The sequence below is a fragment of the Silurus meridionalis genome, chromosome 11 (assembly GCF_014805685.1).
Source record: "Silurus meridionalis isolate SWU-2019-XX chromosome 11, ASM1480568v1, whole genome shotgun sequence".
NCBI lineage: Eukaryota > Metazoa > Chordata > Actinopteri > Siluriformes > Siluridae > Silurus > Silurus meridionalis.
Genome location: NC_060894.1, coordinates 11,743,844 through 11,769,747, shown reverse-complemented (window position 1 = coordinate 11,769,747; position 25,904 = coordinate 11,743,844). Strand labels below are relative to the sequence as shown.

Below are 25,904 nucleotides of genomic sequence, written 5' to 3'. Positions count from 1 at the left end.
GGCAGGAGAGGAGTTGTGGTATTGTTTGAGGAAGTCAGGTGTGGCAGAGAAGTATGTGAGGGTGGTGCAGGACATGTATGAGGACAGTGTGACAGCAGTGAAGTGTGCAGTAGGAACGACAGACTCCGAGGTCAGACAGGAGTCTCTGTGGACTATGATTTTTACGGATAATATTGTAATTTGTGGTGAGAGTAGGGAGCAGATTGAGAAGAGTCAGTAGGAGTAAGTGGCATTGACTACATTGACAGGAGCCGGAGCTGGAGGTAGCAGAGCTGAAGATCATTGGGAATGATGAAGATGGACAGGATTAGAAACGAGTTTATATGAGGGACAGCGTATGTATGACGTTTTGAAGACAAGGTGAGTGAGGTGTGATTGAGATGGTTTGGACATGTGCAGAGAAGAGACAATAGGTAAATCGGTAGGAGAATGCTGAGGATGGAGCTGCCAGGAAGAAGGAAAAGAGGAAAACCTAGGAGGAGGTTTATGGATGTAGTGAGGGAAGACATGCAGGTAGTTGTTTTGAAAAAGGCAGACATAGAGTAAAGGGGGGTATGAAAAAAGATGTTCCGCTGTGGCGACCCCTAATAGGAGAATCCGAAAGAAGAAAAAGATGGAAAAGATTAACTGGTTCATCATGATCAGGAATGAAGTAAACCCCGAGTCTATTTTGGTTAAATTTGAAAAGGTCACTAACAAGGGCATGAAGAATATACATTACAATGCCGGAATCCAAAACCACTCCCAGTCATAAAAACACTCAAAATAAAGTAGTAGCTTTTTTCTATTTTATGCATTTATGCAACCAATTGGTTAGGGATAGAGCTAGATGTTACCTGCGCGTGTTTTGCTGTGCGCATGCGCAGATCTTGTTCCTGTCGAAATGACGTAATACGCGCCGCTCGCCGATGAGCGAAACAAACATGGCGACAGAATGGAGCGGCCAGGGCTGCTTGCTAACTTTAGTCGTAGTCCTTTGGAGCTCAGTGGGCGGTCGAACGGAGACGACGAGCGTTGGCTGGTTTCATATACTGGGCATGAGACTGGAAAGGAGCAACAAACCGGCCACAATCACCGAAGATGGTGTCATTCAGGTAACGGAAGAGAGCAGCGTCCAGCTCAGGTTTTACGGGCTGCAGCTCAGTTCGAACTCCGCGTCCCGGATCCGGTTCATTGAGCTCGGCGAAGACGAAGATGACAGAGACTCGGTAAACAGGACTTGTGTCGATTTTACCAAAGATATTAGCGTGGAAAGTTACATGAACGTTAGCAGTCGAGGGACCTCTGGTGTGGTGACTGTAAACATTAAGCCGCTCCGCAAAACTGAGCGCGAACGGGATTACATAGCGTGCATCAGGAGTTCGGAAGACAAGTGGCACCTGCTGTCAGAGAACGACGGGAGGTTACGCGTCGTGGAGGAGAAAACTTCTCTTCTTCCTCTGTGGATTCAAATCATCCTGGTTATATGTCTGCTTGCCCTTTCTGGCATGTTCAGTGGACTAAATCTGGGACTTATGGCGTTAGATCCGATGGAGCTTCGTATAGTGCAGAGTTGTGGTACTGATAAGGAAAAGAGAGATGCACGCAAAATCGAGCCCATTCGTAGGAAAGGGAATTACTTGCTTTGCTCTTTGCTGCTTGGTAATGTTCTTGTAAATACCACTCTTACTATCCTAATGGATGATCTAATCGGATCTGGCTTTGGTGCAGTAGTGGCATCCACTGTTGGCATAGTGATATTTGGGGAAATTGTGCCACAGGCGCTTTGTTCTCGCCACGGTTTGGCGGTCGGTGCCAACACCATCGTGCTCACCAAGTTCTTCATGCTCCTCACATTTCCACTGTCGTTTCCTATCAGCAAACTCCTGGACTGCGTTCTAGGCCAGGAAATCGGCACAGTGTACAACCGGGAGAAGCTATTGGAGATGCTCAAGTTAACGGAACCATACAACGACTTAGTCAAAGAAGAGCTAAACATGATTCAGGGTGCATTAGAGCTGCGGAACAAAACAGTGGAGGACATCATGACGTCGCTGAACAACTGCTTCATGATCAAATCCGATGCCGTTCTGGACTTCAACACCATGTCCGAGATTATGGAGAGCGGCTACACGCGCATCCCGGTATATGAAGATGAGCGCTCTAACATCGTCGACATCTTGTATGTAAAGGACCTGGCTTTTGTTGATCCGGATGACTGCACAACTCTCAAAACCGTCACCAAGTTTTATAACCATCCGGTCCACTTTGTCTTTCACGACACCAAGCTGGATGCCATGTTAGAAGAGTTCAAAAAAGGTGAGGCATGTCAAAAACGATTAGATATTGATTCTATACTTTTTTGTATATATGGTAAACTGAACTGAAATCTTATCAGCTGAAAATGATTTTAAATGCACAGCCTTGTACTCTTCCAGATATGAATCAATAACCACATGGCTTTGGTATTAGCTTACTCAGCAGTGGTTTTTTTGTTGTTTTTTTTTGCAATCACATTAATTATTGAAACCACAGAAATGGTCTAGGGAACCATAATCATCTGCTAAAAGGAAAAAATAGTGCTTTGATCAGTTTTAAAGGCTTGTTCCATTCAAATGTGAAATGTCAGATTTTTATCATCTCTTGGTCTACAACATGATGTATTAAGACTTTATGATCTGGTGTTCTGGCATAATTTCTGTTCTCCAATCCTAAATGAATGCACTGACTGAGTGCACTGAGAGGCATCCCAGCAAGACCATGCCTTGTATTATGTGCTTCCACTTTATACCTGTTCACAATCACTGGATGAATGAATAAGGAAAATACTGACTCAGAGTTAAATCTGGGTGGTTCTGAATCACTCTAATGTTTGTTTTAAAAACAACATGAATTTTGTAGAGTAGTAAGTGTTCTGATTTGGAAGTTTTTCTCTAAGTTGATTTCTTCTTCTTTAGCCTGTGCCTCTCTCACCTCCAAAACGTCTTACCTGTGCGATGCCTTTCATTATGAAACTCCCAGTATCTTTAACTCTGCCACTCCCCAACTCCCTCTATTGTTTCTTTGTCAATGCCACTGTCTTTTCACCATTCAACATAGCAGGTCTCACCACAGTCCTATAAACTTTCCCTTTCACTCTTGCAGATACTCTTCTATTACCCTTACAAATACCCCCACATTACAAATACCCTTCTATTACAAATATTACAGCGACTTTTCTCTGCCTACTACAGCCTGGCCACAGTATTTTCTTCACTTCTCTAACACACTCTCCATTGCTTTCCACAGTTTGACCCCAGGTAATTGAACTTATCCACCTTCACCTCTTCTCCCTACAACCACAGCACTCCATTGCCCTCCCTCTCGTTCACACACATGTACTCGCTATTACTTCTACTGACTTTCTTTACCTTTTCATTCCAGCACGTACCTCCACTTCTCCAGGCTCTTCTCAGCCTGCTCCCTACTCTCACTGCAAATCACAATATCATCTGCAAACATCATAGTCCTGTCTGACCTCATCCATCAGCCTGTCCATCACCACTGCAAACAAGAAATGGCTCAGAGCCGATCATTTATTCAATCCCAACTGCGCTTGTAGTACTCATCCTCTTCATGAAAAAATACTTTTGCTGACAGATGGTCACCTCTCCTTTTAGCTTCCACTACTCTTTCCCATAAGTTCATGGTGTGGCTGATTAACTTTATTTCACTGTAGTTGCTGCAGGTCTGCTCCCTTTCCACTTGGAATCTTGAACACAAATGTCTACCTTTTTCCTCTCCATCTCATCAGCTAACGCTCTCCGTTTACTAGTCATAGTGCAGACATTTAAAGTACCAACCCTAACTTCTACTCTCCAACACTTCTCCATTTCCTGCTGTCTCTTTAGACATATTCCCCCTCTCCTTCTCCTCCTTTGGTCAACAGTAGCCCAATTTCCACTGGTACCCTGTTGGCTAACAATACCTGTGGCGGTCGTTGGTAACCCAGCCCTCGACCGATCCGGTATGAAATTTAAGTTTGTGATCCGCATATCTAATTTGGCGCATGTTTTACGCTGGATCCCCTGCCTAATGCAACCCTCCCCATTTATCCAGGCTTGGGTCTAGCACTAAGAGCGCACTGGCTTGTGCAACCCTAATGGCTGTTTTTTTTGCTGTGAGTTGATTGTTGTTAAATATATAAATGCGGAGGCTTCTATTAAATCTCAGGTTACAGTTTACATTTTTCAGAATATTTGCTTATTAACACATGACCTGAATGTGACTTGAAATGCCTGAGGACTTGCAATTTCAATACTTTAATACCTCACTTGTTGTATGTAAAATTATATACAGTACATATTTTACAATAGAGTAATTATTAATTAAATGTCTAGTTTCTGTTGATCAACACTGGATTATATTGAATGCACATGGTGTACTGCATAATAGCTTGTTGTTCCCAGCAGGTTTAACTTGCAAAGGCAGTCCTTTGCTACACAAAATGACCCTCCATTATCTAAGCAGTAAAAATCCCACATGAGGACTTTCTGAAGCAATCAGTAGCAATGTTTCCATCCAAGTGTTTGAAATAAAATTTTGGGATGTTGCATAAAAAATACAGAAAGAAAACTCCAGATGGGTAATAAAGCTACAAAATGCATCTAAAAATTGAATGCTGAATTGAGACGAAACATTTTTTGTTTTTTAAATTCTTTTAGAAAAGATGTGCATTCTCTATGATAGAAACACATTTACCCAGTAAATTCTTTTATGTGCATCAAACGATTTTTATGTGACTCACTTATTTAATATTATTGTTTTGTTTATAGAGCTGTTTTAAAAAAGCAATATTGCACCTAAGGTTGTGTAATGCAATCACTTGTGCATGCAATATTGTTTAATTATATCCAGGGATGGGCAGTATTTCATACATGTATTTTAATTACATATTCAAATATAAAATAGGATTTTATCATTTGTATTTGAAAGGGTTGATGAAAACGGCTTCATATTTTAAAAACAGAAAATAGATCCACATGGAAGAAGGTTAGGGATTAGGTAAATTAGGATACAATTATGAATAATTTGCAAACTGTTAAACATTAAAACTAACCTTCATCTGGCAGATCATAGGGATTTTGTACGGGAATATTTGTTCTGTTAACTGGTTGCAACTGGTTTTAAAATACAAAAATACAGTAGTTTATTTTGATATATGGTGTGATTTTCTGTATTTTGTAGTTTATTTTCATACACTTAAAGTTATGGCATTTTATTATTTTATTTTAAAATACATTTTGATGTATCGTTGCCCAACCCTCAATACAACACACGGTATTCATTTGGAAACCCACAGCTTTTGCTTGCTGCAGAATATATCAAGTATCTACTGTTTGGATTCTTCAGTTTGCACACAGGATCACACAGGAAACATTGACTGAATTAAATTCTGTTCATTTGTTTAGCACTTTATGGCAATTCAGTTTATAAATCACAAGTCGATTTGAAAAATTCCACACATCATCATTAGTAATAACTATTTACAGTCCAAACAACACAAGAGAAAAAGTCTTACATTTTGTAAAGTAGTAGCTTGAGCTTATTCTTGGTTTTGACAGAATGAGCTTCATTTAATTCATGGTTGCAGCGATTTGGTTTGTGTAATGTGTTGTAAAAGGAGACAAGTGTTTAGAATTCTTATGCATAATTTTTTCTATTTTTGCAGATTTAAAAGAGAAAGCTAATGTTAATGTCCATACAGAAAGAACTTAATTCAGTAAATAAAGATTGGTATCTAGCACTAAATGCTCTGCACACAGAGAAGTCAAACGTATTATAGTCCTCTATAGGAGCATTGCAGCATTGTCATGTTTGTGTTTTGAATTTTGACATTTGTACTTTTATAAATTTTAAAAAAGAAAGAAATTTTACTAAAACAATGTAAAATGCTTTCATTCATGTTATGATCTTGTCGACTCTGGTCAAGAGTATTTCTGAGTACATCCAAAAAGTTTTTATTTGAAAGATTCCTTCATAAATAGGTTACATTCTAAAGGTATTTCTGGAAGATAGATTAGTAACAAAACCTTGTGGAAGAGGCATTTCTATCAACTAGGTTCATCTTCTGGGAGCTTATAGTTCTAAAAACGTATTGTGCTTCTGCCTTGGATGCATTTTAAGAAAACGCAGATATCAATTCTGGCTGTGTTTTTTCTTGATTGTAAAATGGGTTCATTTCCACTCTACTAGGCAAATCTCACCTGGCCATAGTTCAACGGGTGAATAATGAGGGAGAGGGGGACCCCTTCTACGAGGTGCTGGGTCTGGTGACACTGGAAGATGTTATTGAGGAGATTATCAAGTCCGAGATCCTAGATGAGTCAGATCTCTACAGTGAGTTGCCATTGAATATAATGGTGTTTTTTTTTTTAGTTTTTTTTTTTATTTATTGCTGTGAATAAAAAGTATTCTGATTAGTTTCATACTTGACTATATTCTCTCTTAGCTGACAACCGAAACAGAAAAAAGGTGGACCCAAATAAAAATAAGAGGGACTTTTCAGCCTTCATGCATGAAAGTGAATCGAAGGTGAAGATCTCCCCACAACTTCTCTTAGCTGCTCACCGCTTCCTGGCTACTGGTTAGTTTGTTGCGTCATCTCTCTTAAATTTGACTAACTCTAAATAATTTGTCTGATATGTAGATTATATTTGTGGTGTGCATGTTTTTTTCCCCCCCAGAGGTGACCCTCTTCAATCCACTCCAGATCTCAGACAAGATTTTGTTGCGAATCCTTAAGCATCCCGACGTCATCCAGGAGCTACGGTTCAATGAAAGCGATAAGCGCTCACAGCAACACTACTTGTATCAGCGTGGCAAGCCTGTTGACTATTTTATTCTAATTTTGCAGGTAAGCTTTAATCCAGCAAATTGAGACTCTGCTTCTAATTGCCCATTTTAACTATACACTATAGTTTAGATTGTACACATTATTGAATATGGTCCATTTTGTGCAACCTTGTGTCAGTCCTGGATTAAATTATACCAATAGGATTGCAGCTGAACGGATATCATTTGGGTAATGAATCTCTCACACAGCAGTAACATAACTTGCATGTGTGGTGCTGGAATGAGTGCATCAGCCACAATGGTGTCATCGAGGCTTGTAAAAAAATAAAAAAAAAAAAAAAAAAAATTAAAAAATTGTAAACCGGATGGTTGGCAAACCAAACCGATCCAGCCCATATCTCTCCTGTGGTCACTTACTGTTGATGGGATAGTGGATAAACATGGTGTATGCCTAGGGGAAAATTATATTTAGCCCCTAAGGGTGCAGATGCGATGTATCTTATAAAATAGGTAATAACCTTGCTTAAAAAATACTGGCAAAGGGAATACTATTTGAGCTTCATTGGTTAAAACAATAATAAAAAATTATAATAATTATTATAATAAATTATCATTATTATTTCTTAAGCTCAATGTCACGTTACTCACCCCCTTTTTCACATATCTAGTTCACATGTTTTTTGTACAGTTAATGTACAGTAACTTGTACAGTGTTCCCCCGGAACTTGCAGGGGTTACGTTCTAAGACCCCCTGCGAGTTTCGAAAATCTGAGAATTTTGGACGCAACCCCGCAGCCCCTATGGTACCTTAATGAATTCATCTATACATTGTCACTTTAATACAATAATGTATTGTAAAAAATGAATGAAAATCATTAGTGAAAACATAATTTAAAATGTTATTCCTAACGTTCCTGAACATTTAGTCCCGCTGTGGATTCCCGCAAATTTTAAGATAATCCGCAACTTGCTGTTAGTCAGGTTTCAAATGAAAACCCGCAAATTTTCCAAGCCACGAATTCCGAACCGCAAATTTATTGGGGGTTGACTGTAGTTGCCTCAAAATGAAACATAGGACTAATGTATTTATATGTTTCTGTATTATGTATTCTATATTATAAATTATTCGTTTTTAACAGAGTGTGCTGTGACATTGCTGTTTACAATTTATATATAATACATTGCCGGTTCCCTTTACTGGAAATAAAGGGCACTTGTGCTAACATGACAATACCCATGAGCACAAAATGTGGTTTGTAGAGACATATATTGCCAAGGTTAGAATGGTAAAAAGTGTCCTTCACGCTAATCTCAACTACATTGAACACATTTTTGTGCCCAGAGCTCCTCGCCTGATGTCAGCACCCAGCCTCACTAATACTCTTGAGGCATAATTTTTGAATCCCTTCATCCATGTTTCAAAATCGAGTGAAAAATTCTTTGCTTATTATAACAGCAAAAATGGGACAGAATCTGCTGTGGAATGTTCAGAAGCACACATGAGGATGATGGATAGGTGTCCACAAACATTTGACATTATTATGTATTGCATCATGTTACTGGTAAAGCTTAAATATATAATATTATATAAACTTACAGATTCAAGAACCTTGTGTAAATCATGGAACAATGGACCAACATTTGCTTACATGTTTACCTAAGCTTTTTGTAACCAGCAGTTTTTTTGTGCTTGTGCACTTATGTGTCCTGTGACCATTTGTGACGTCTCACGGGTGTCCTTCAGTTGGTGTAGTGTTGCACTGAGAGGGGTGGTGCAGTGTTTATGACCTTTTTGTAGATTGTATTTGCAAGGCTTGCCCTTCACTAATTGATCCCTCTTACGTAACAGAGACAGAAAGTCCTGCTGCATTGTGAGCTTGTGCATCACAACACCACTTGCACCACTTCGTACACACACACGCACTCACACACACACACACACACACACACCCACCCCACAAACAACAAATCAATGCGGTGTCCTATTTTAGTAATGGTACAATCAGATAAGAAGTTTTTCAAAGTCACAGTCTTTTTCTGCTACACATTTCAGATGATAGATTAAGATATTATATTCCAGCATTATACAATGTGAATAATTCATTTTACTTTCAGATTCTAATTTTGGGACATAAAAACAGCACTTAAACAAAGAACAAAGAATGACTGTAATGCACTTCAGAGGTCCAATGTGATCCAAGGCAGGGATCAGGAAGTCATTTCCTAGATTTAAATATCCCAGAACTCTGTGGTGGCTGAAAATGGACTAGGAATGTTTTTACAGTACTTTGTCAGCTGTCTCACAGACAGCGAACAGAATGTTAGGCTTTTATCTAGTATGACTCTGCCAACTGGAATGCCAGTGGGTAATATTGGGTAGAGAGTAGAGTATATTTGGTGTGAAGTAGACAGGTTTCAGTGTTAGATAGTGAGTTAAATGATTTATCAACAACTATCAGTTAACATTATTCACATGACTCACTCGTCTATCATCAAATTAACACTAGGATAAATTCAGGAACTAGAAGGTAATAAATGGTCATGTTTGTGAAAGAACATGACCAAATGAAAAGTTTAGGTACACACCTTTTTTCTTTTTAGTTTTGTTTTGATGCAAATGTTTAAAACACATAAGATTGAGTTGTAATAAGGACCTTCCATATGGCTTCTGCATAATATGTACTTAAATGGAAATAAAGAAAATAAATAATTCACAGCTCAAGAAACTTTAATGAGATGCTTTTAAATTACACAAATAAAAAATAGTTTTAAATTATTTTATTATTGTTCCTTTATGCATTTCAGGCATATATATATATATATATATATATATATATGATTTTTTTAAATTTATTTATTTACTTATTTTTTGACAGTTTATTGTAATTTATGGTAACTTGCAGGAACTTCTAAGGCAGCAATGGCAGATTTTTAATTGTTGTTTGCAGTTTTTGATATGATGAGGTTTTCCAGGAGGAAATGTTGTTGTTTTGTCAAATGTTAATTGTTTTATCAAAAAAAATTGTTTTGTTAACAGCAACAGAGTTGTTTAATTAACCAGAAATGCATTATGTAAATCTTTAAATGGAAATAAGGCCACCATTTCATCACATTGAATGTATAATCCTTATTTACGTAACTTGTGCATGTAGCAATTTTGTTGGATACAAGTGCTATTACATGATGATCATGTAAATAAAGTTAGATAATCTAACTTTAACTAAGCATGGTCAGAATTAGTATATTTGGATTTGTTTTTGGATCTTGTTCTCTAGCGCCTGCAGCATGCCAACACTGTTCTGTATTATAGCAATACTGGTTCAGATTTACTGGCTTTTAAAAACAGAGAATGTAATTGAGCTTTTACTTATGCGTGTGGCAGAACTGGGAAAGCCAAGGTGAGACTATTCCAATCGTGTGTCATGCAAACAGATACCGATATCTGGTTTCTGGTTTTCTGAGGGGAAACTTGTAGCTGGGTCAAGGAGATGCAAAAAAAATATGAGGACTGAGACACTGAAACCTAATAGCCTATTCACTATTCATGTTGTGATCTGGTTTCTTATTCCTAGAATTACTGCTCACACACCTTGCATAAGGTTTGTATCATATAGCCTGTTCGTAAGTAGGTACGTCCAGGTTGTTAATAATAAAGTCAGGTTTAGTGTTGAGGTTATTCTGATCAATTACCACAATGGAAAGTAAATGAACAGAAGAGAAATCCAAATCAAATCAGTATTTTGTGTGATGACCCTTTCCATTTGGAACAGCATCAATTCCTCTAAGTGCACTTGCACAGTTTTAGAAGAAACTCGGCAGGTAGGTTGTTCTAAACATCTGAGAGAACAAACCACAGATGATCTGTGAATGTGGGCTGCGTCAAATCCTTCTGTCTCTTCATGTAATCCCAGACAGACTTGATCAGGGTTCTGTGGGGCCACACAGTATTACTTTGAAGACTAGTTCTTCGCTACGCTGAAGATGACATTTGGCTGTACTGTATGTTTGAGGTCGTTTTTCTGCTGCAGAATAGTCTTGGCTGCAATCAGACCTCCCGCTGATGATATTGCATGATGGATAAGTTCAATTCAATTAATCTCTTTTTGTAAAGCAATTTGTAACAATGAACATTGTCTCAACGTAGCTTTACACAGATAATGTGGTGATGAAAATGAATAAGATGTTCTTTATAAGTGTAGGTTTGTTCCCAATAAGTATCTGTTTGTATTTTTTCAGCATTAAGGACACCATTTAACCTGACCAAATCTCTAGCTCAATTTGCAGAAATGAAGCCCCAAACTTGCAAGGAACCTCCACCATGCTTCACTGTTGCCTGCAGACACTCAATATTTACCAGCGGCCATTTTCTTGCATCCCTGTTCCAATGTTTTTGTGCACAGTTGAGTCTTTTAGCCTTGTTTGGATTTTGGAGGTATAGCTTTATGGCTGAAATTCTTTCATGAAGGCCACTTCTGGAATGACTTCTCCAGATATTAAATTGGGTGTGCCTAGGTCCCACTGGTTTCCACCAGTTCTTTGCTGATGGCATTTCTGGACATGTTCTACTGCAAAAGGGAAGTAAGCATGTTGTTTTTAATCTCTGCATTAAGTTACTTGCCCAACCATTGTGTCTATGGTCCTCAATTCAGCTTTTTTGTTTGTGCTTTTGAACAGCACACATTGAAACCCCAGCCTTGCTGATGCAACTACCTTGTGTCTTGCCTTGTGTCATAAAACTGTGACATGAAACTATCTTTCACAACCTTACTTTTTAGAAGCAGATTTGGGCTGTTCCTCATCTAGTTTTAAGCCTCCTACATAGCTGTTTCTGTTTCAGTTAATGATGATTGTTAGCACTTGCTTGGTATATACACACTCGCACAAAACCCCAAGTCTAAAAAGTTAGGGCTTTGTGTAAAAGGTCAATTAAAATGGAGTGCAATGATTTGTAAATTTAAAACTCGTTTTATTCACAAAAGAACATCAAATCTTTTAATTGAGGAAATGTGCCATTTTAAAGGAAAACGGTAATTTGTTTTATTTGATTGCAGCTAAATTTTTAAAAAGACAGGACCATATATTCCATTGTGTAGCATCTGTTTTGTATGTATTATTGTCTTACTGAAATATAATCCTGAAAAAGACATTGTCTGGCAGGACGCAAATGTGCCACTGAAATCTGTATATACCTTTCATCATTAATGGTGCCTTTTCAGATATAAAAGCTATCCATCCATAGGCCCAAATGCAATCCCATAACATCAGAGATGCAGACTTTCGAACTGAGTGCTAATAACAAGCTGGGTGGTCCTTCTCTTTAATCCAGAGGGCGTGACATCCATGGTTTTCAAAACTAAAAGAATTTGACTTCTCTGACTGTAGACTTGTTTTCCCACTTTGCCTTAGTCCATTTTTTAATAAGCTTTGGCCAAAAGAAGACTGCATTTCTGGATCATGTTCACAAATGGCTTCTTTGCATGAGCTTTAAGTGTTAAGCTTTAACTGTGAGCACAGGCAATGATTTCTGGAGGCTTTTCTGAGTCCATGCAGTGATTGGTGCCTGAAGGTCATGAGCATCCATTTTGATTTTCACCCTTGTGTCAGACACCCTTGTAGTGTCTAAGATGTAACTCTTGGGTTTTTTGCAATTTCACTCAGTGTTGCATAGTCTGACCTTGGAGTGAATTTGCTGGGATGATGACTCCTGGGAAGATTGCCAGTTGTCTAAAATGTTTTCAACTTGTGAATAATCTTCCTCCCTTTATTATGGTGGACTTTACTTTGTTTAAAAATGGCCTTATAGCCTTTCCCAGATTGATGGGCAGCAACAGTTGCTTCTCTAAGATCATTGCTGATGTCTTTTCTTTTTGGCATTGTGTTAACATAAGCCTGAATGCTCCAGAATAACATACTAAAACCTAAGGCTTTTATAGCGGTGGTTACACTTGCTGATGGTCAATTAATCAATGGCATTTGATTAGAAGCATTTAGCTACTTCTTAGCCTCTTACTTCTGATGGAAACAGTAAAGGTGTAATTTCATTTAATTATTTTATTTAATTATTTTATTTTTTGTTTTAATCACCTTTTTGATTTATTTATTTATTTGTTTATTAATTAATTAATTTATTTATTATTTTGGCCAGATGAATTTTAGTATGTCTTTTATGTATAAAAATTCATTTTCACATGATTGTAGAACAGTACATTTCCTCAAGTGTGAATGTTAAAGGTATATGTATATATAATGTATATGTATGTTCTTGTTCAGGGTCGAGTGGAAGTGGAGGCTGGCAATGAGAACATGAAGTTTGAGACTGGTCCCTTTTCTTATTATGGAGTCATGGCACTGACAACATCATCTTTGGGTGAGTTGTTTGTTGTTTTTCTTTTCCTTTTTTTTTTAATGGACATCTTGTCGTAACTTTGTCTTGTTTTTTACACTGTGAAAGGAACAACAGACCCTCGTCTGGTTTGTCAAATCTGCAGTATGTCAGGTTGTTGGAAATAACTCTCCTTCTAAGAAGGTTGTGAACATTTTGAAAGATTTTAGGTTTGTGCCCAAAACTGCATTATGTGTACTGTAGGTACTATTGTGCCTAGTACATACAGTTTAGTGACTTGTTCATTAGCATGGTTGTATGGCATTTGGGATACAGCCCAAGTTTTTCTGACTCACTGTTGTTTAGTAATAAAGAGGTGCTATGAGAATATAAAAATGTATTTCCTACCTATACTAAACAGTGGCTGCCTAATTTACTTTAGTTAATTAATTTGACCTAGCAAAAAAATATTATTTAATTAAAGGGAAAGGGCTAATCTGGTGTAACGTCAGAACATAAGACTTTCTGTATATGCTCTGCATAAGTTTTCTCACACATCCAAAAAATATCTATCTACCGTATTTTTCGGACTATTAGCCGCTACTTTTTTCCCACGTTTTGAACCCTGCGGCTTAAACAACGAAGTGGCTTGTTTATGAATTTTTCCTGGGTTTTTCCCGGTTTCACAAACTTCAAGCCAAAAATCTGAGCCCCATAACATTAGACCAATTAAATTTCTGAACGGAAACGAAAAACGCACCTCACCTGTATTCTGAGCTGCACGGCTTCGGGAGGAAAAAACGTTTTTTTTTTTAAACGACGATGCCAAAAGATAAACTCCCGAGAGAAATAGTTGTGAAAGGAAGGAGGAAGACGGTGATCAATGACTTTCTTGGTCGGCTACTGTTTAGATACAAGCTGTTGTAACGCGTTGAGTCTGGGTGAAGGGAGAGCTCGCTAACTCCAGTTGCAACAGAAATCATATAAGCACAGACAGGTTTCCAAAACTCGTGCTTTTTTATTATTCATGGCAACAGCGTTACGGGTTAGTCAAAGAAACTTAGAAATGAGCATCAAAAAATAATAAGGACATATTCCTCGGCCTTGCACACATGCAGTAATAGCGGAAAAATGCGGCGCCAGGCTATTCCCAAAATACCGCTATGCTCCTAACCTCCTATGCTCCTAAGCGCAACATAAGGAAGCGCAACATATTTCACCCGTTACACCATCTAACAGACACTGTCTTTCGTTAAAGCCTGTGTAAAGTTCATTAGTTTCAATGTAGACACCTGCAGCTTATAGACAGGTGCGGGTTATTTATGTTTAAAATAAAAATCTTTGTCAAATTCAGTGAAATTAAATTCGCCTTATATATGGGTGCGCTTTATAGTCTGGAAATTACGGTATCTTAGCAAGTGGAAATATTTTATTTAATTATAGTCAAATGTATTGTTTTTTATTATTATAAGATTGCAATAATCGAAATTAAGATTAAATATATTTAAGGATTTTTGTACTTTTTGTGTTATTCTTTTGCTAATAAGCATTTATTTATGAAAGGAGCAAAATTATCTGCCAATAGAATAAGACAATTATTATTATTAAAAGCTTTAATGGAGTCATTTCCAATGTTTTTCTGGGGGGAGGTTTATTGTATAATTATGACATAAATTTGACTATGGTTAAATAGTCAAAAACAATTTTAAGCCACTAGAGCATTTAAGGCATGATCATAATTGCTGTTTGTTTTAGGCTTTACAAAAGGGATTATCTGTAAAAGGGATTTGCTCACTTTTGTTGGGATTGAGGGTCTGTAGCTGACATGTCACTATAAGAACTTTACGATTTTAAAAATACAGGCAGGATGCTTTACTAACATCTATTGGTTGAATGTCAAACTACAAAGTCTTTCCATGCTCCATTCCCTGACTGTGTTAGATGGGAATGTGTCGGACTTCACTTCAGGTGTTTTTATGTGCTGAGTGTCTGTGTGTCTATATGTGTGTTTAATGTGCACAGCAAATAATGCAGATGGTTTAAGATCACTGTATATTTATCTGTTCTGCCTTTTGTTGATGTAGACCATATTGCTATTTTTACCCCTTTAAAATTTGCTTGAAAACGTTTACCATTTGACCTTTTGGCTTCACTGTTTCATAGTCAGTAATAATTCCTTATGACAATAAATAAGATGATTGTTTTAATTGCAAAATTATCATAGTATAATCACTCTGTAAAGCTTTAACAGTAAATAGTACTTCAAATAAACATGACAAAAAAAGCCAAAAATATTCAGTTTTTTCGAAGTTTCCAGCTGCAGTCCACAGTCCGATGCAAGATTGACCGAAATAAATAAATAAAGAACCCAGTTATTATTATTATTTTTTTTTTTTTTATCTGTGATGGACCAGTTGTTTAAAAATCCTCTCTATCTCTCCTCCCTGACTCCCTCCTTCTCTGCTCAGCTGTCACCCCCCCTCTGTCCCCCTCCGTGGGGCTGCCTCGGCCACGGCGCCTTTCTCTTAAGAGGTTTTCTCTGTTCTCTCGCTTCCCAGGTAAACCCCTGCACGTTGGGAGCTAACCCGGGGGGAGGAGGGGGTGAACCAGGTGCCACTAACATGTGAATCAGGGGGTGGGGCAGTCGGGCAGGGTGTAAAATAAATTAAATAAACAAACAAGCAAAATCACTTTTCCTCCCATGGGCCCTCATTCAGCAAGTACATCAACTGAAACTAGCCTCCAAATGTGGTGGTTGAAGTTCAAACTATTTTGATGGTTTTTTTTTTTTTTTGTATATGTGATGTGTGGATGGAAAAAACCCTCACATAGTGACACATTGTACTCTATCACTATGAAAACTTCACTGTGTTTAGGAAAGCAGGCTTGGTTAGTAAGCTAGCTGTTACAAAAGTAAATAGAACTAAATTAAAACATTTCCACATATTTTGGGGAAAATGGTTTCAAACAGTGGATTATGTTAAGGCTTGCTATAGGCAGAAAAACAGATCTTAGAGAGAAAAAAACTTGTCCTAGATCATCACACGTGTGTGGGATTGATTCTTTTAGGTTTGGACATTTCCTGTCAGTATGTGCTTATGTAATTTAGGCAGGTGAACATAACAAAGGATAGAATGTGTTTAAGTGTCAGTCTTAAAATTTTACTTGCTGGACTTGAGGGCTTTAGCACTGATACCCTAAATGTACTGAATTGTTCTTTCCCTGTTTTCTCCTCAAATTCACATGCTCTGTCTCAACCTCACTTTGCCTTCTTTGCCTGTGCCTCTTGCACCAGAATTGATTGTGTCTAATCAGTCAAAACTTATCATAAATCTGTATTCTGTCATGCCCTCTCATGATTTGTGCCAAATCAGTGAAGTGCTTTTTAATGCAGTTCAAAACAGAGGTCAGAGCAAGGCAGAGCTTTCAGCCAAATTACACTAATAAAAATAAATTCCTAATTTCCCCTCACTAGGAGCCAAAAAATTGGCAAAACATGTTCTTTTTCTCTGTTTTTGTCTGCTGTGTAACTGTTCCTGTTGCTGAAGTCAGGACTGATTTCTGTGTATGACCACAGAAATGGCACTGCAGCAGTAACATAGGTAAAGGTAATTACTAACATGACCTAAAGAGGGAGCCAGCGGATTAATTCTTAGCATGTAGATGTTTGTAGTCATCACCTTGCTAATGTTTTGTGTAAATGTTCTAATGTATATGTTTTGTAGCTGTAGTAACTCTAACCATCTGTCAGTGAGGATGATGTAGATTATTTGAGCTGATTCTCATAAGCATGTTCCACTGATTTGTCAGGATATTGTCATGAGAACATCCAATCATTGTTTTCCACATTTCCCGTTTCTGTTGGTGTTTGGTGTTTTCTTATTTTACCTATTCATATACACAGTAAGTACTACTTGACACACATTATGTACGAGATGGATGTGTAAATAATTTTCACCAACTCTACTATTACACATGCATTTGTGTGTCGGTGTGGAAGATGTGTTGGCAGATGTTTTTCTCAGCTCACTCAGCTTTCTCTGGCTTTTTCAGAGTTTCGTTCTCCTTCGCACATTAGCGGGCTGAATCGCTCGGTTTCCCTTAGCTGCACGGAGAGAGTGGATGCACTGTCCACCAGTGGCAGCAACTCGCAGCTCAACAGTGCCTCCACACCCCAGTACGTCCCCGATTTCAATGTGCGCGCCCTCTCCAACCTGCAGTTTTTTAAGGTATGAATCAGCTAAGGATTAATGTTTATCTAAATTAATTCCAAATGTGATCAGCCTCAAACCATGGCATGCCACAGGTTTAGCCTGGTCATATGTCAGTCATATGTATGTCATTTTCACCACATTTGGAACTGAATTCTGTGCTTCCCTGCAATAAAGCATGTTTTTGTTGTGCCAGTAAGAGAGGGTTTATTGACAGGATCTGGTTTATACTTCTGTGTACTTATGAACATGTGAGGGAATTGTGCATGTTAAGTCCACATAACATGTGCCTGCTAGAGAAATGTAACATTATATGATTGTCTCAGGTTTTACTGCTGACTAAATGGAGAAGTGGATCAATAATATTAATTTCTTAAGATACTGTTTCTATGCTTTAAGATATTAAAAGCATCTACTTGATAGGAAGAGTTTAGTAGACAAACACTGATATTTTTATAACTACCCCAAAGCTAAGGTAATATGAAGTTTTATGCATTTATATACTTTTCTGTATAAATGTTGTTATTAATGCTAGATTAAACAAATGCCTCACTGGAATGAAATGGTTCCCAATTATGGGCATGTGCTGCTTCTCTGTTTAACAAAACCTTGCTGAATTTCTACCTGCCGCCTTCTGGTGGAGAAACTTCTTCTGCAATGTTGTCATTCCAATATCTTATCAGCTCGATGAAAACCAACCTGTATAATCTATCAAGAATAATTATCTGATGCAGTTTATTTCTTAACTACAAAAAAGTGAGTAGGACAAATAGAATTTAAAACATTTATCTTTTTTTAAACTTCATTCGTTCGACAACTAGTATAACATTTTAACATTTTAGTAGTTGTCCATGTGATTTATTAGTAAGCATTATTAGGACAGGGCTATGATTCTGTAGCTTTACATTGCTCAAAGGAACTTGACCACACAAATTGTTCAGGAAATTGCTTTATCTACATTATGCTTTCTGCTTCCTGTTTCACCCTCACTTCTTATAGAGCACTGATGTACACTTCTGAGTCACGAGAGGAATGCATTTTCATTTATTTATTTTGTTCTCCAGGTCAATCGTGCTCAGTACCAAAACGGCCTATTGGCCTCCAAACTGGACAGCACGCCACAGTCCCCACAGAGCAATCATATTCGAATGGACAGCATGCTTGCACCACCCCTGACTACAACCACTTCTTCTATGACCTGCAACACAGCACCGTTAGCACTCAGAGAGGAAACAAACGAGACCACAGCGCTGCTAAATGACAAGAACAGCCTAAATAGTCAACGGGCTGCCCAAACACAGTCGTACTCTAACTCCAACTCGAACCTCAATACCAGTACTAACACAAACTCCAGCCCTCACCCTCTGTCCAACAGCCAGCCTCAGTCACAGAGTTACCCCAGCAACCCAAACACTCACACGCCTCTTCTTCATATCCACACAATTTCCCACAGCCATGCACACACCGAAAGTACAATCTAACAAAGCAGAGGAGCAGCCATGGTTGGTACGAGGCTCCAGAGAGGACCACACTGATCCACAAAGATAAACATGCATGGATACAAATATATACATGTAACATGACCAGTTGCATACTATATGCAATCTAACAAAAACACTTCTACAGATGAACTTTGGTATCTTCCCCCTAACCATCACTGCATGCCACCTTTTATTTTCCTTTGCCCAGTTTAATGGCATTTCAGTTGTGAAAGAAATCCTACAGGTCTAGTTTGAAATTAGGAAACTCCTTCATAAAGGTCATAAGGACCATTGATAGAACTTTATCGTATGCTATGAGTCCAAGACATTGCATAGTGATGAACACTTTTGAGCACCTCCAGCTTTGATGTTTTGACGAAATGTTTCTGTAGCATGCAATGGCCAAACATGTCATTGACATACTCTGCATTTTTGAATGACATAACAGTATATAAGAGATAATTGCAAGATGTGCACTTTTTATATCCTTTAATAATCCATACCAAATATTTTATAATTTAGGTTTTTTGTTTTGTTTTGTTTTTTTGGATAATGTCAGAACCCCGTTTGGCATAAGCCCAAATTCTGCACTGCTTTCTCTGGTTTATCATCTGTTTATCTTCTAGTTTATCAGGCCTATATACACCCAGTATTTTCTCAAGGTTGATATTTCCCCACTTACACTGCCCCACCCAAAAAAAAAAAGTCAACACCTGGATTTAACTAAGCAAACAGGTAAGAGCCTCCCATTGGATAATTACTGCATGGATGATTGTTTCAGCTGGCAACAAGTTATTTAACCCTAACAGATATAGTGAATAGCTTCTCGTTTCTTGAACAACCATGTCAGAAGACACATCCTTCAGAAGGGTCAACTTATTGGCATGCATCAAGCATGCCATACTAAAATTGGGGGTAATAACTGTCCAATGCTTTAATAAAAACTAGAAGGATAGTGGGGAACCATCATCTTCAAGGAAAAAATGTGGTCTGAACATTTTTTTTTTTTTGAATGATCATGATCGGTGCTCACTTGAACGTTTGGCGAAATGAAATCATAAAAAGACAACAGTAGAACTCACATGTTTAATAGTGAAAGTAAGAGCATTTCCACACACAATGCGAAGTGAACTCAAGGGATTGGGACTAAACAGCTGTGTAGCCTTAAGAAAACCACTTATCGAATTTATAATAAAAAAAAAATGTAAAAGCTTCAATATGCTAGCGAGCCTAAAGATTGGACTCTGGAGCAATGGAAGAAGGTCATGTGTTCTGATGAGTCCAGATTTACCCTGTTCCAGAGTAATGGGCGCATCAGGGTAAGAAGAGAGGCGGATGAACTGATGCACTCTTCATGCCTAGTGCCTACCGTACAAGCCGGTGGGGGCAGTGCTGTGATCTGGGGTTGCTGTAGTTGGTCAGGTCAAGGTTCAGCAAGGTGATGTGCCCAAAGAATAAGGTCAGCTGACTACCTGAATATACTGAATGACAAGGTTATTCCATTAATGGATTTTTTCTTCCCTAATGGCACAGCATATTCCAAGATGACAATGCCAGGATTCATTGGGCTCAAATTGTGAAAAAGTGGTTCGGGAACCATGAGACAATTTTTACACATGGATTGGCCACTACAGAGTCCAGACCTTGACCCTATTGAGAATATTTTGGAGTGGTCCGACTCTCCCATCATCATTACAAGATCTTGGTGAAAAATTACTGCAAATCTGGATGGGAATAAATGCTGTGACATTGCAGAAGCTCATCGAACGTGCCACGGCGAATGCGTGCTGAAATTAAAGCTAAAGTTGGTCAAACGGGCAGTGTATTACGCTACAGTTTGGACTGTATATGTCCAACCATAGTTTATGCAAATCATCTGAAATATTAGAAATATTTGATGCTATATTTGATATTTATTTAACGCGTTCCACTCTGAAGTAGTGAAACGACCCAACCACAGGTACTGTAAGAGTAGAATATATATAAACTGTAAATTATAAAATATATGACCAGTAAATTTATCAAATAAATGTAAAATTTAGAAATTTACCAAAACATATATTTGTGCCTCAATGACTGTGCATATAGTATTTCCATTTTTAAATGAAGTTAATGTTTTATGTTTAGATGTTATTGGTTTGTAAAGACACATTCTGTATTTATTTATGCATGTATGTATGTGTGTGTGTTTTTATATATATATATATATATATATATATATATATATATATATATATATATATATATATATACACACACGCACGCACACACACACGCACATTATTCCCCATTTAAGAAGCTACAACTGGCCAGAAATGTCCAGTACCACACCAAAGCACAGATCTTACTAAGTAAATATTAGATTTTTTTTTTTCTTTCTGTGGAAAGCATCGTTAATTAGAAACATTAAAGTTGTGTGTTCAAATTAGGAATGCATTCCAAATTATGAAAACAACTGTAGCTTTACTGCTGCTTAGACAGAATCCAATGTGATTCAGATAACACTGAACTAAATTTAGTGCTCTCCTCTCCTCATATACTAGTGTAAACACTAGCTTTAAATACTGGAAATAGTTAGTCAGAAAATCAGATTCTATTCATGTAGCACATTTATTATGATTGGTGAGACATTTGATTGTGCAGATTGCAAACTATAGTTCAGTATTGCTTCTTAATGCTACAGAAAAAAACTGCACTGGTGTTCCACAGCATTACGGTGCATTCAAATGATATGATGAAGGAAGAATATTTAATTTTTCATGTGGCTTATTTATTCCTTTAAGAAACATAATAATAGTTTTCTTGTACATGTTCCAGTCCCTCTCTACATTGTTGTTATTCAGTTGAATCAAAAGGAAGCAAATTGATTAGTCAAATCAATAGTGCTTTCTTTTCTGTTAAGTATGTTGTTCTGTTAAAGGTTGTTGGGGTTTTTTTATTTATTTTTTTTATTTTTTATTTTTTTAATATATATGGCTCCTGAGTTAATATAAGTGGCTCCTGGGTTATTATAAGTGTCTCAATGCCTTATCCAAAAAACAATAGATAGATTAATGCAATGGTTTATTATCATTAAATTGCACAAACAGAATGTGGTTTATACTTTACCTCAGTTGAATTTGCTTGTCTAGAAAACTTGCTACTTTTTATTGTTTTATTTATTTATTTATTTTTTAAGTGTAGTTAAAGGTTAACGTGGCAAAATGGGTTTTCGTGAGTATGTTAGTTATGACCACATGTTATTGTTTAACATGACCAAAGGTACAAGGACATATTTAAATTCATAGGGAATGATATTGGCCAAAGATACTTGCACTTTGATTTGCCTGCATCTCCTTTGTTAGAGTAGCATGTTGCCCTTTTTGGGGCCCTGAGTTGTGGAATGAGACACTCCTGCAGCTCAGAAGTAATGAAATTCCTTCAGGCTAGAGGTCCAGCAGGTAATCTGCTTTTAATGTTCAGTGAAACATTTTGTCAGTGACCCTGGTGGGTTGGGGGGATTTTCATTCTCAAGTGTGTTATAGCTGCCTTTTTCATTTAAGCGTCTTCAGTTTCACCATTCGTCAGCAGTGAAGGTTAAAGATTATGATTTGTGTATGCGAGCGGGCTGCGGGTTAATTTTCCATTGTGCATGGTTTACTCATCATTGTTTATGCCCATGCATCTTGTGTGTTGATGCATGAAACAGTAAAGAATCCTGCAAACCCACAAAGCTCCTCTGACTGCTTTAGGTATCACACCATTATGTTTTGACGAACACTAGTCTTCCATTTTCATGCTATGTATTTCACATAGCAATTTTTTTTTTTTTATTTAACAACATATAGTATTGTAACCACTCCTGATGGGTTTTTTTTTCCTTCACAAAGCGATGCATTTTAAATGACTACACAAAACATTCAGTTTGAACATTTAATGTCTGTCTGTATTTGTTTTAAGAGAAGTGTAATGAAGAAATGTACTGTACTTCTGCTAATGTTTGTTGGTTTTATTTAAAACAATGTGTACATAGCATTTCATAAGGACTGCTGGAGGAGTTCTGATTAACATGAAAATAAATCTGAGATATCTATTTCTCTATAAAGCTGTTCATGCTGTTTAATTGCTTAAGCTTTTTATTTCTTTTCATTTTCTTTTCTTTTTTTTTATTTTATTTCCCTTTAGCTTTTTAACTATTTGTTTTTTCCTCCATATATAATAATAATGAAGCATTTTGACTATAGGATTGCAAGTTCTTTCAAAATTTTTGAAGGAAGTATGTTCTTCATGTGTTCTCTTCCCACGTCTGATCATATGCACATTGTCCTATTGTGTAATAAGACCGAGATATTATATGAGGGGTTATTATCAGGAAAGGGCAGGTTCTGGCATAAGGCTGACAGGAATAATAAAATAATTAATGTTCATTATATGTATACTATCAATTATAACATGTTGCAAATATAACACTTTATGATAACTGATTCTATGTATACTTCTAACTTTTGCAAAAGTATATCAAATAATAATTATTGCCATGTCACAGGTGAAATCTATTTTACAATTCAGTTAGTACATTTCACATAAGTTATTGCTGTAAAAAATGATTAATTGCAATTGAATTCCAATTAAACTTTTTTTTTCTTCTTTAAACTTAAAAGAAAGGCTATATAAGAGAATATCTTTTTTTAATCATTTTAAATAATAAGTTAATGTGATTGAATACATCATGAATGAATTAGGGCATGTATGGTTACAGAATTACTACTGAAATTTGAACAATAGTTAAGCACTGTTTTCAGATTTCTATTGGATATTTTTCTGACTAAATAGCCCAGTCTAAAAAATTTAAAAAAAAATTAAAAAACTGAATTTATCTGCAATTAGAACTTCTTAGCTCCACCACTTCACATGTTCCATTTGCACTCTTCTTCTTCTTCTTCTTCTTTCGGCTGCTCCCATTAGGGGTCGCCACAGCGGATCATCCGTCTCCATACCACCCTGTCCTCTACATCTGCCTCTTTCACACCAACTACCTGCATGTCTTCCCTCACCACATCCATGAACCTCCTCCTTGGCCTTCCTCTTTTCCTCCTACCTGGTGGCTCAATCTTCAGCATTCTTCTACCAATATAATTCATGTCCCTTCTCTGCACATGTCCAAACCATCTCAATCTCGCCTCCCTCACCTTGTCACCAAAACATCCTACATGTGCTGTCCCTCTAATAAACTCATTTCTAATCTTGTCCATCCTCGTCACTCCCAACGAAAACCTTAACATCTTCAGCTCTGCTACCTCCAGCTCCACCTCCTGTCTTTTACTCAATGCCACTGTCTCTAATCCATACAACATCGCAGGTCTCACCACAGTCCTATAAACTTTCCTTTCATTCTTGCAGATACCCTACTATCACAAATCACTCCTGTCACTCTTCTCCACCCACTCCACCCTGCCTGCACTCTTTTCTTTACATTTCTAACACACTCTCCATTACTTTGCACTGTTGACCCCAGGTACCTGAACTCCTCCACCTTCTCCACCTCTTCTCCTGCAACCGCATCACTCCACTGCCCTTCCTCTCATTCACACACATGTACTCTGTCTTACTCCTACTGACTTTCATTCCCCTTCTCTCCAGCGCATATCTCCACCTCTCCAGGCTCTTCTCAACCTGCTCTACTCTCACCACAAATCACAATATCATCTGCAAACATCATAGTCCAGGGAGACTCCGGTCTGACCTCGTCCGTCAACCTGTCCATCACCACTGCAAACAAGAAAGGGCTCAGGGCCGATCCTTGATGCAGTCCAACCTTCACTCTGAACCAGTCTGTCGTACCTACTGCACACTTCACTGCCGTCACACTGTCCTCATACATGTCCTGCACCACCCTTACATACTTCTCTGACACACCTGACTTCCTCATACAATACCACAACTCCTCTCTTGGCACTCTGTCGACGCTTTCTAAATCCACAAATACACAATGCAATTCCTTCTGTCCTTCTCTATACTTCTCCATCAACATCCTCAAAGCAAATAAGTGGTGCTCTTCCTCGGCATGAAACCATACTGTTGCTCACAGATGGTCACCTCTTCTCTCAGCCTGGCTTCCACTACTCTTTCCCATAACTTCATGGTGTGACTGATCAACTTAATTCCCCTGTAGTTACTGCAGGTCTGCACATCTCCTTATGCTTAAAGATCGGTACCAGCACACCTTCTCCATTCCTCAGGCATCCTCTCCCTTCCAGAATCCTGTTAAACAATCTGGTTAAAACCCACTGCCATCTCTCCTAAACATCTCCACGCCTACCGGTATGTCATCTGGTCCAACCGACTTTCCATTCTTCATCCTCTTAATCGCTGCTCTCACTTCCTCCTTACTAATCCTATCTACATCCTGCTTCACCAACTCCACATCCTCCAACCTTCTCTCTGTGATTTTCCTCATTCATCAGCTGCTCAAAATACTCCCTCCACCTTCTCAACACACTCTCCTCACTAGTCAACACATTTCCTCTCCATCCTTTATTGCTCTAACTTGCAGTACATCCTTCCCAGCTCGGTCCTCTGCCTGGCCAATCGGTATAACTCCTTTTCTCCTTCCTTAGTGTCCAACCTCTTATACAGCTCCTCATATGCCTTTTCCTTGGCTTTCGCCACATCCCTTTTACCTGCTGCCGCATCTCCTTGTACTCCTGCCTACTTTTCTCATCACTCTGTCGATCCCACTTCTGTTTTGCCAACCTCTTTCCCTAATGCTCTCCTGCACTTCCTCATTCCACCACCACGTCTCCTTGTCTTGCTTTCTATTTCCAGATGTCACACCAAGTACTTTTCTAGCTGCCTCCTCATCACTCCTGCAGTAGTTCCCCAATCATCCGGCACCTCTTCACCACCACCGAGCCCCTGTCTGACCTCTTCCCTGAACCTCACACTACACTCTTCCTCCTTCAGTTTCCACCATCTTATTCTTCTTTCAAACCTTACATTCCTCCTCTTTTTCTTCGCCTCCAAAACCATCCTACAGACCACCATCCGATGCTGTCTAGCTACACTGTCCCCCGCCAACACCTTACAGTCTCCAATCTC

General features: G+C 38.0%; 1 protein-coding gene across 2 annotated transcripts; it reads left to right on the top strand.

Annotated features, from left to right (window-relative positions):
* The first annotated feature begins 841 nt into the window (after nt 1-841).
* Nucleotides 842-22,911, top strand: LOC124393508 (metal transporter CNNM4). Of its 2 annotated transcripts, XM_046861400.1 has the most exons (8): nt 842-2,298; nt 6,214-6,357; nt 6,470-6,604; nt 6,705-6,874; nt 13,084-13,180; nt 15,604-15,693; nt 17,189-17,364; nt 18,411-22,911. In XM_046861400.1, the coding sequence occupies exons 1-8, from the start codon at nt 909-911 to the stop codon at nt 18,825-18,827; spliced, it is 2,619 nt and encodes an 872-aa protein (XP_046717356.1). In that variant the 5' UTR covers nt 842-908; the 3' UTR covers nt 18,828-22,911. The 2 variants fall into 2 exon arrangements, with proteins under 2 accessions (XP_046717356.1, XP_046717357.1); XM_046861401.1 differs by lacking the exon at nt 15,604-15,693.
* The last annotated feature ends 2,993 nt before the right edge of the window (nt 22,912-25,904 follow it).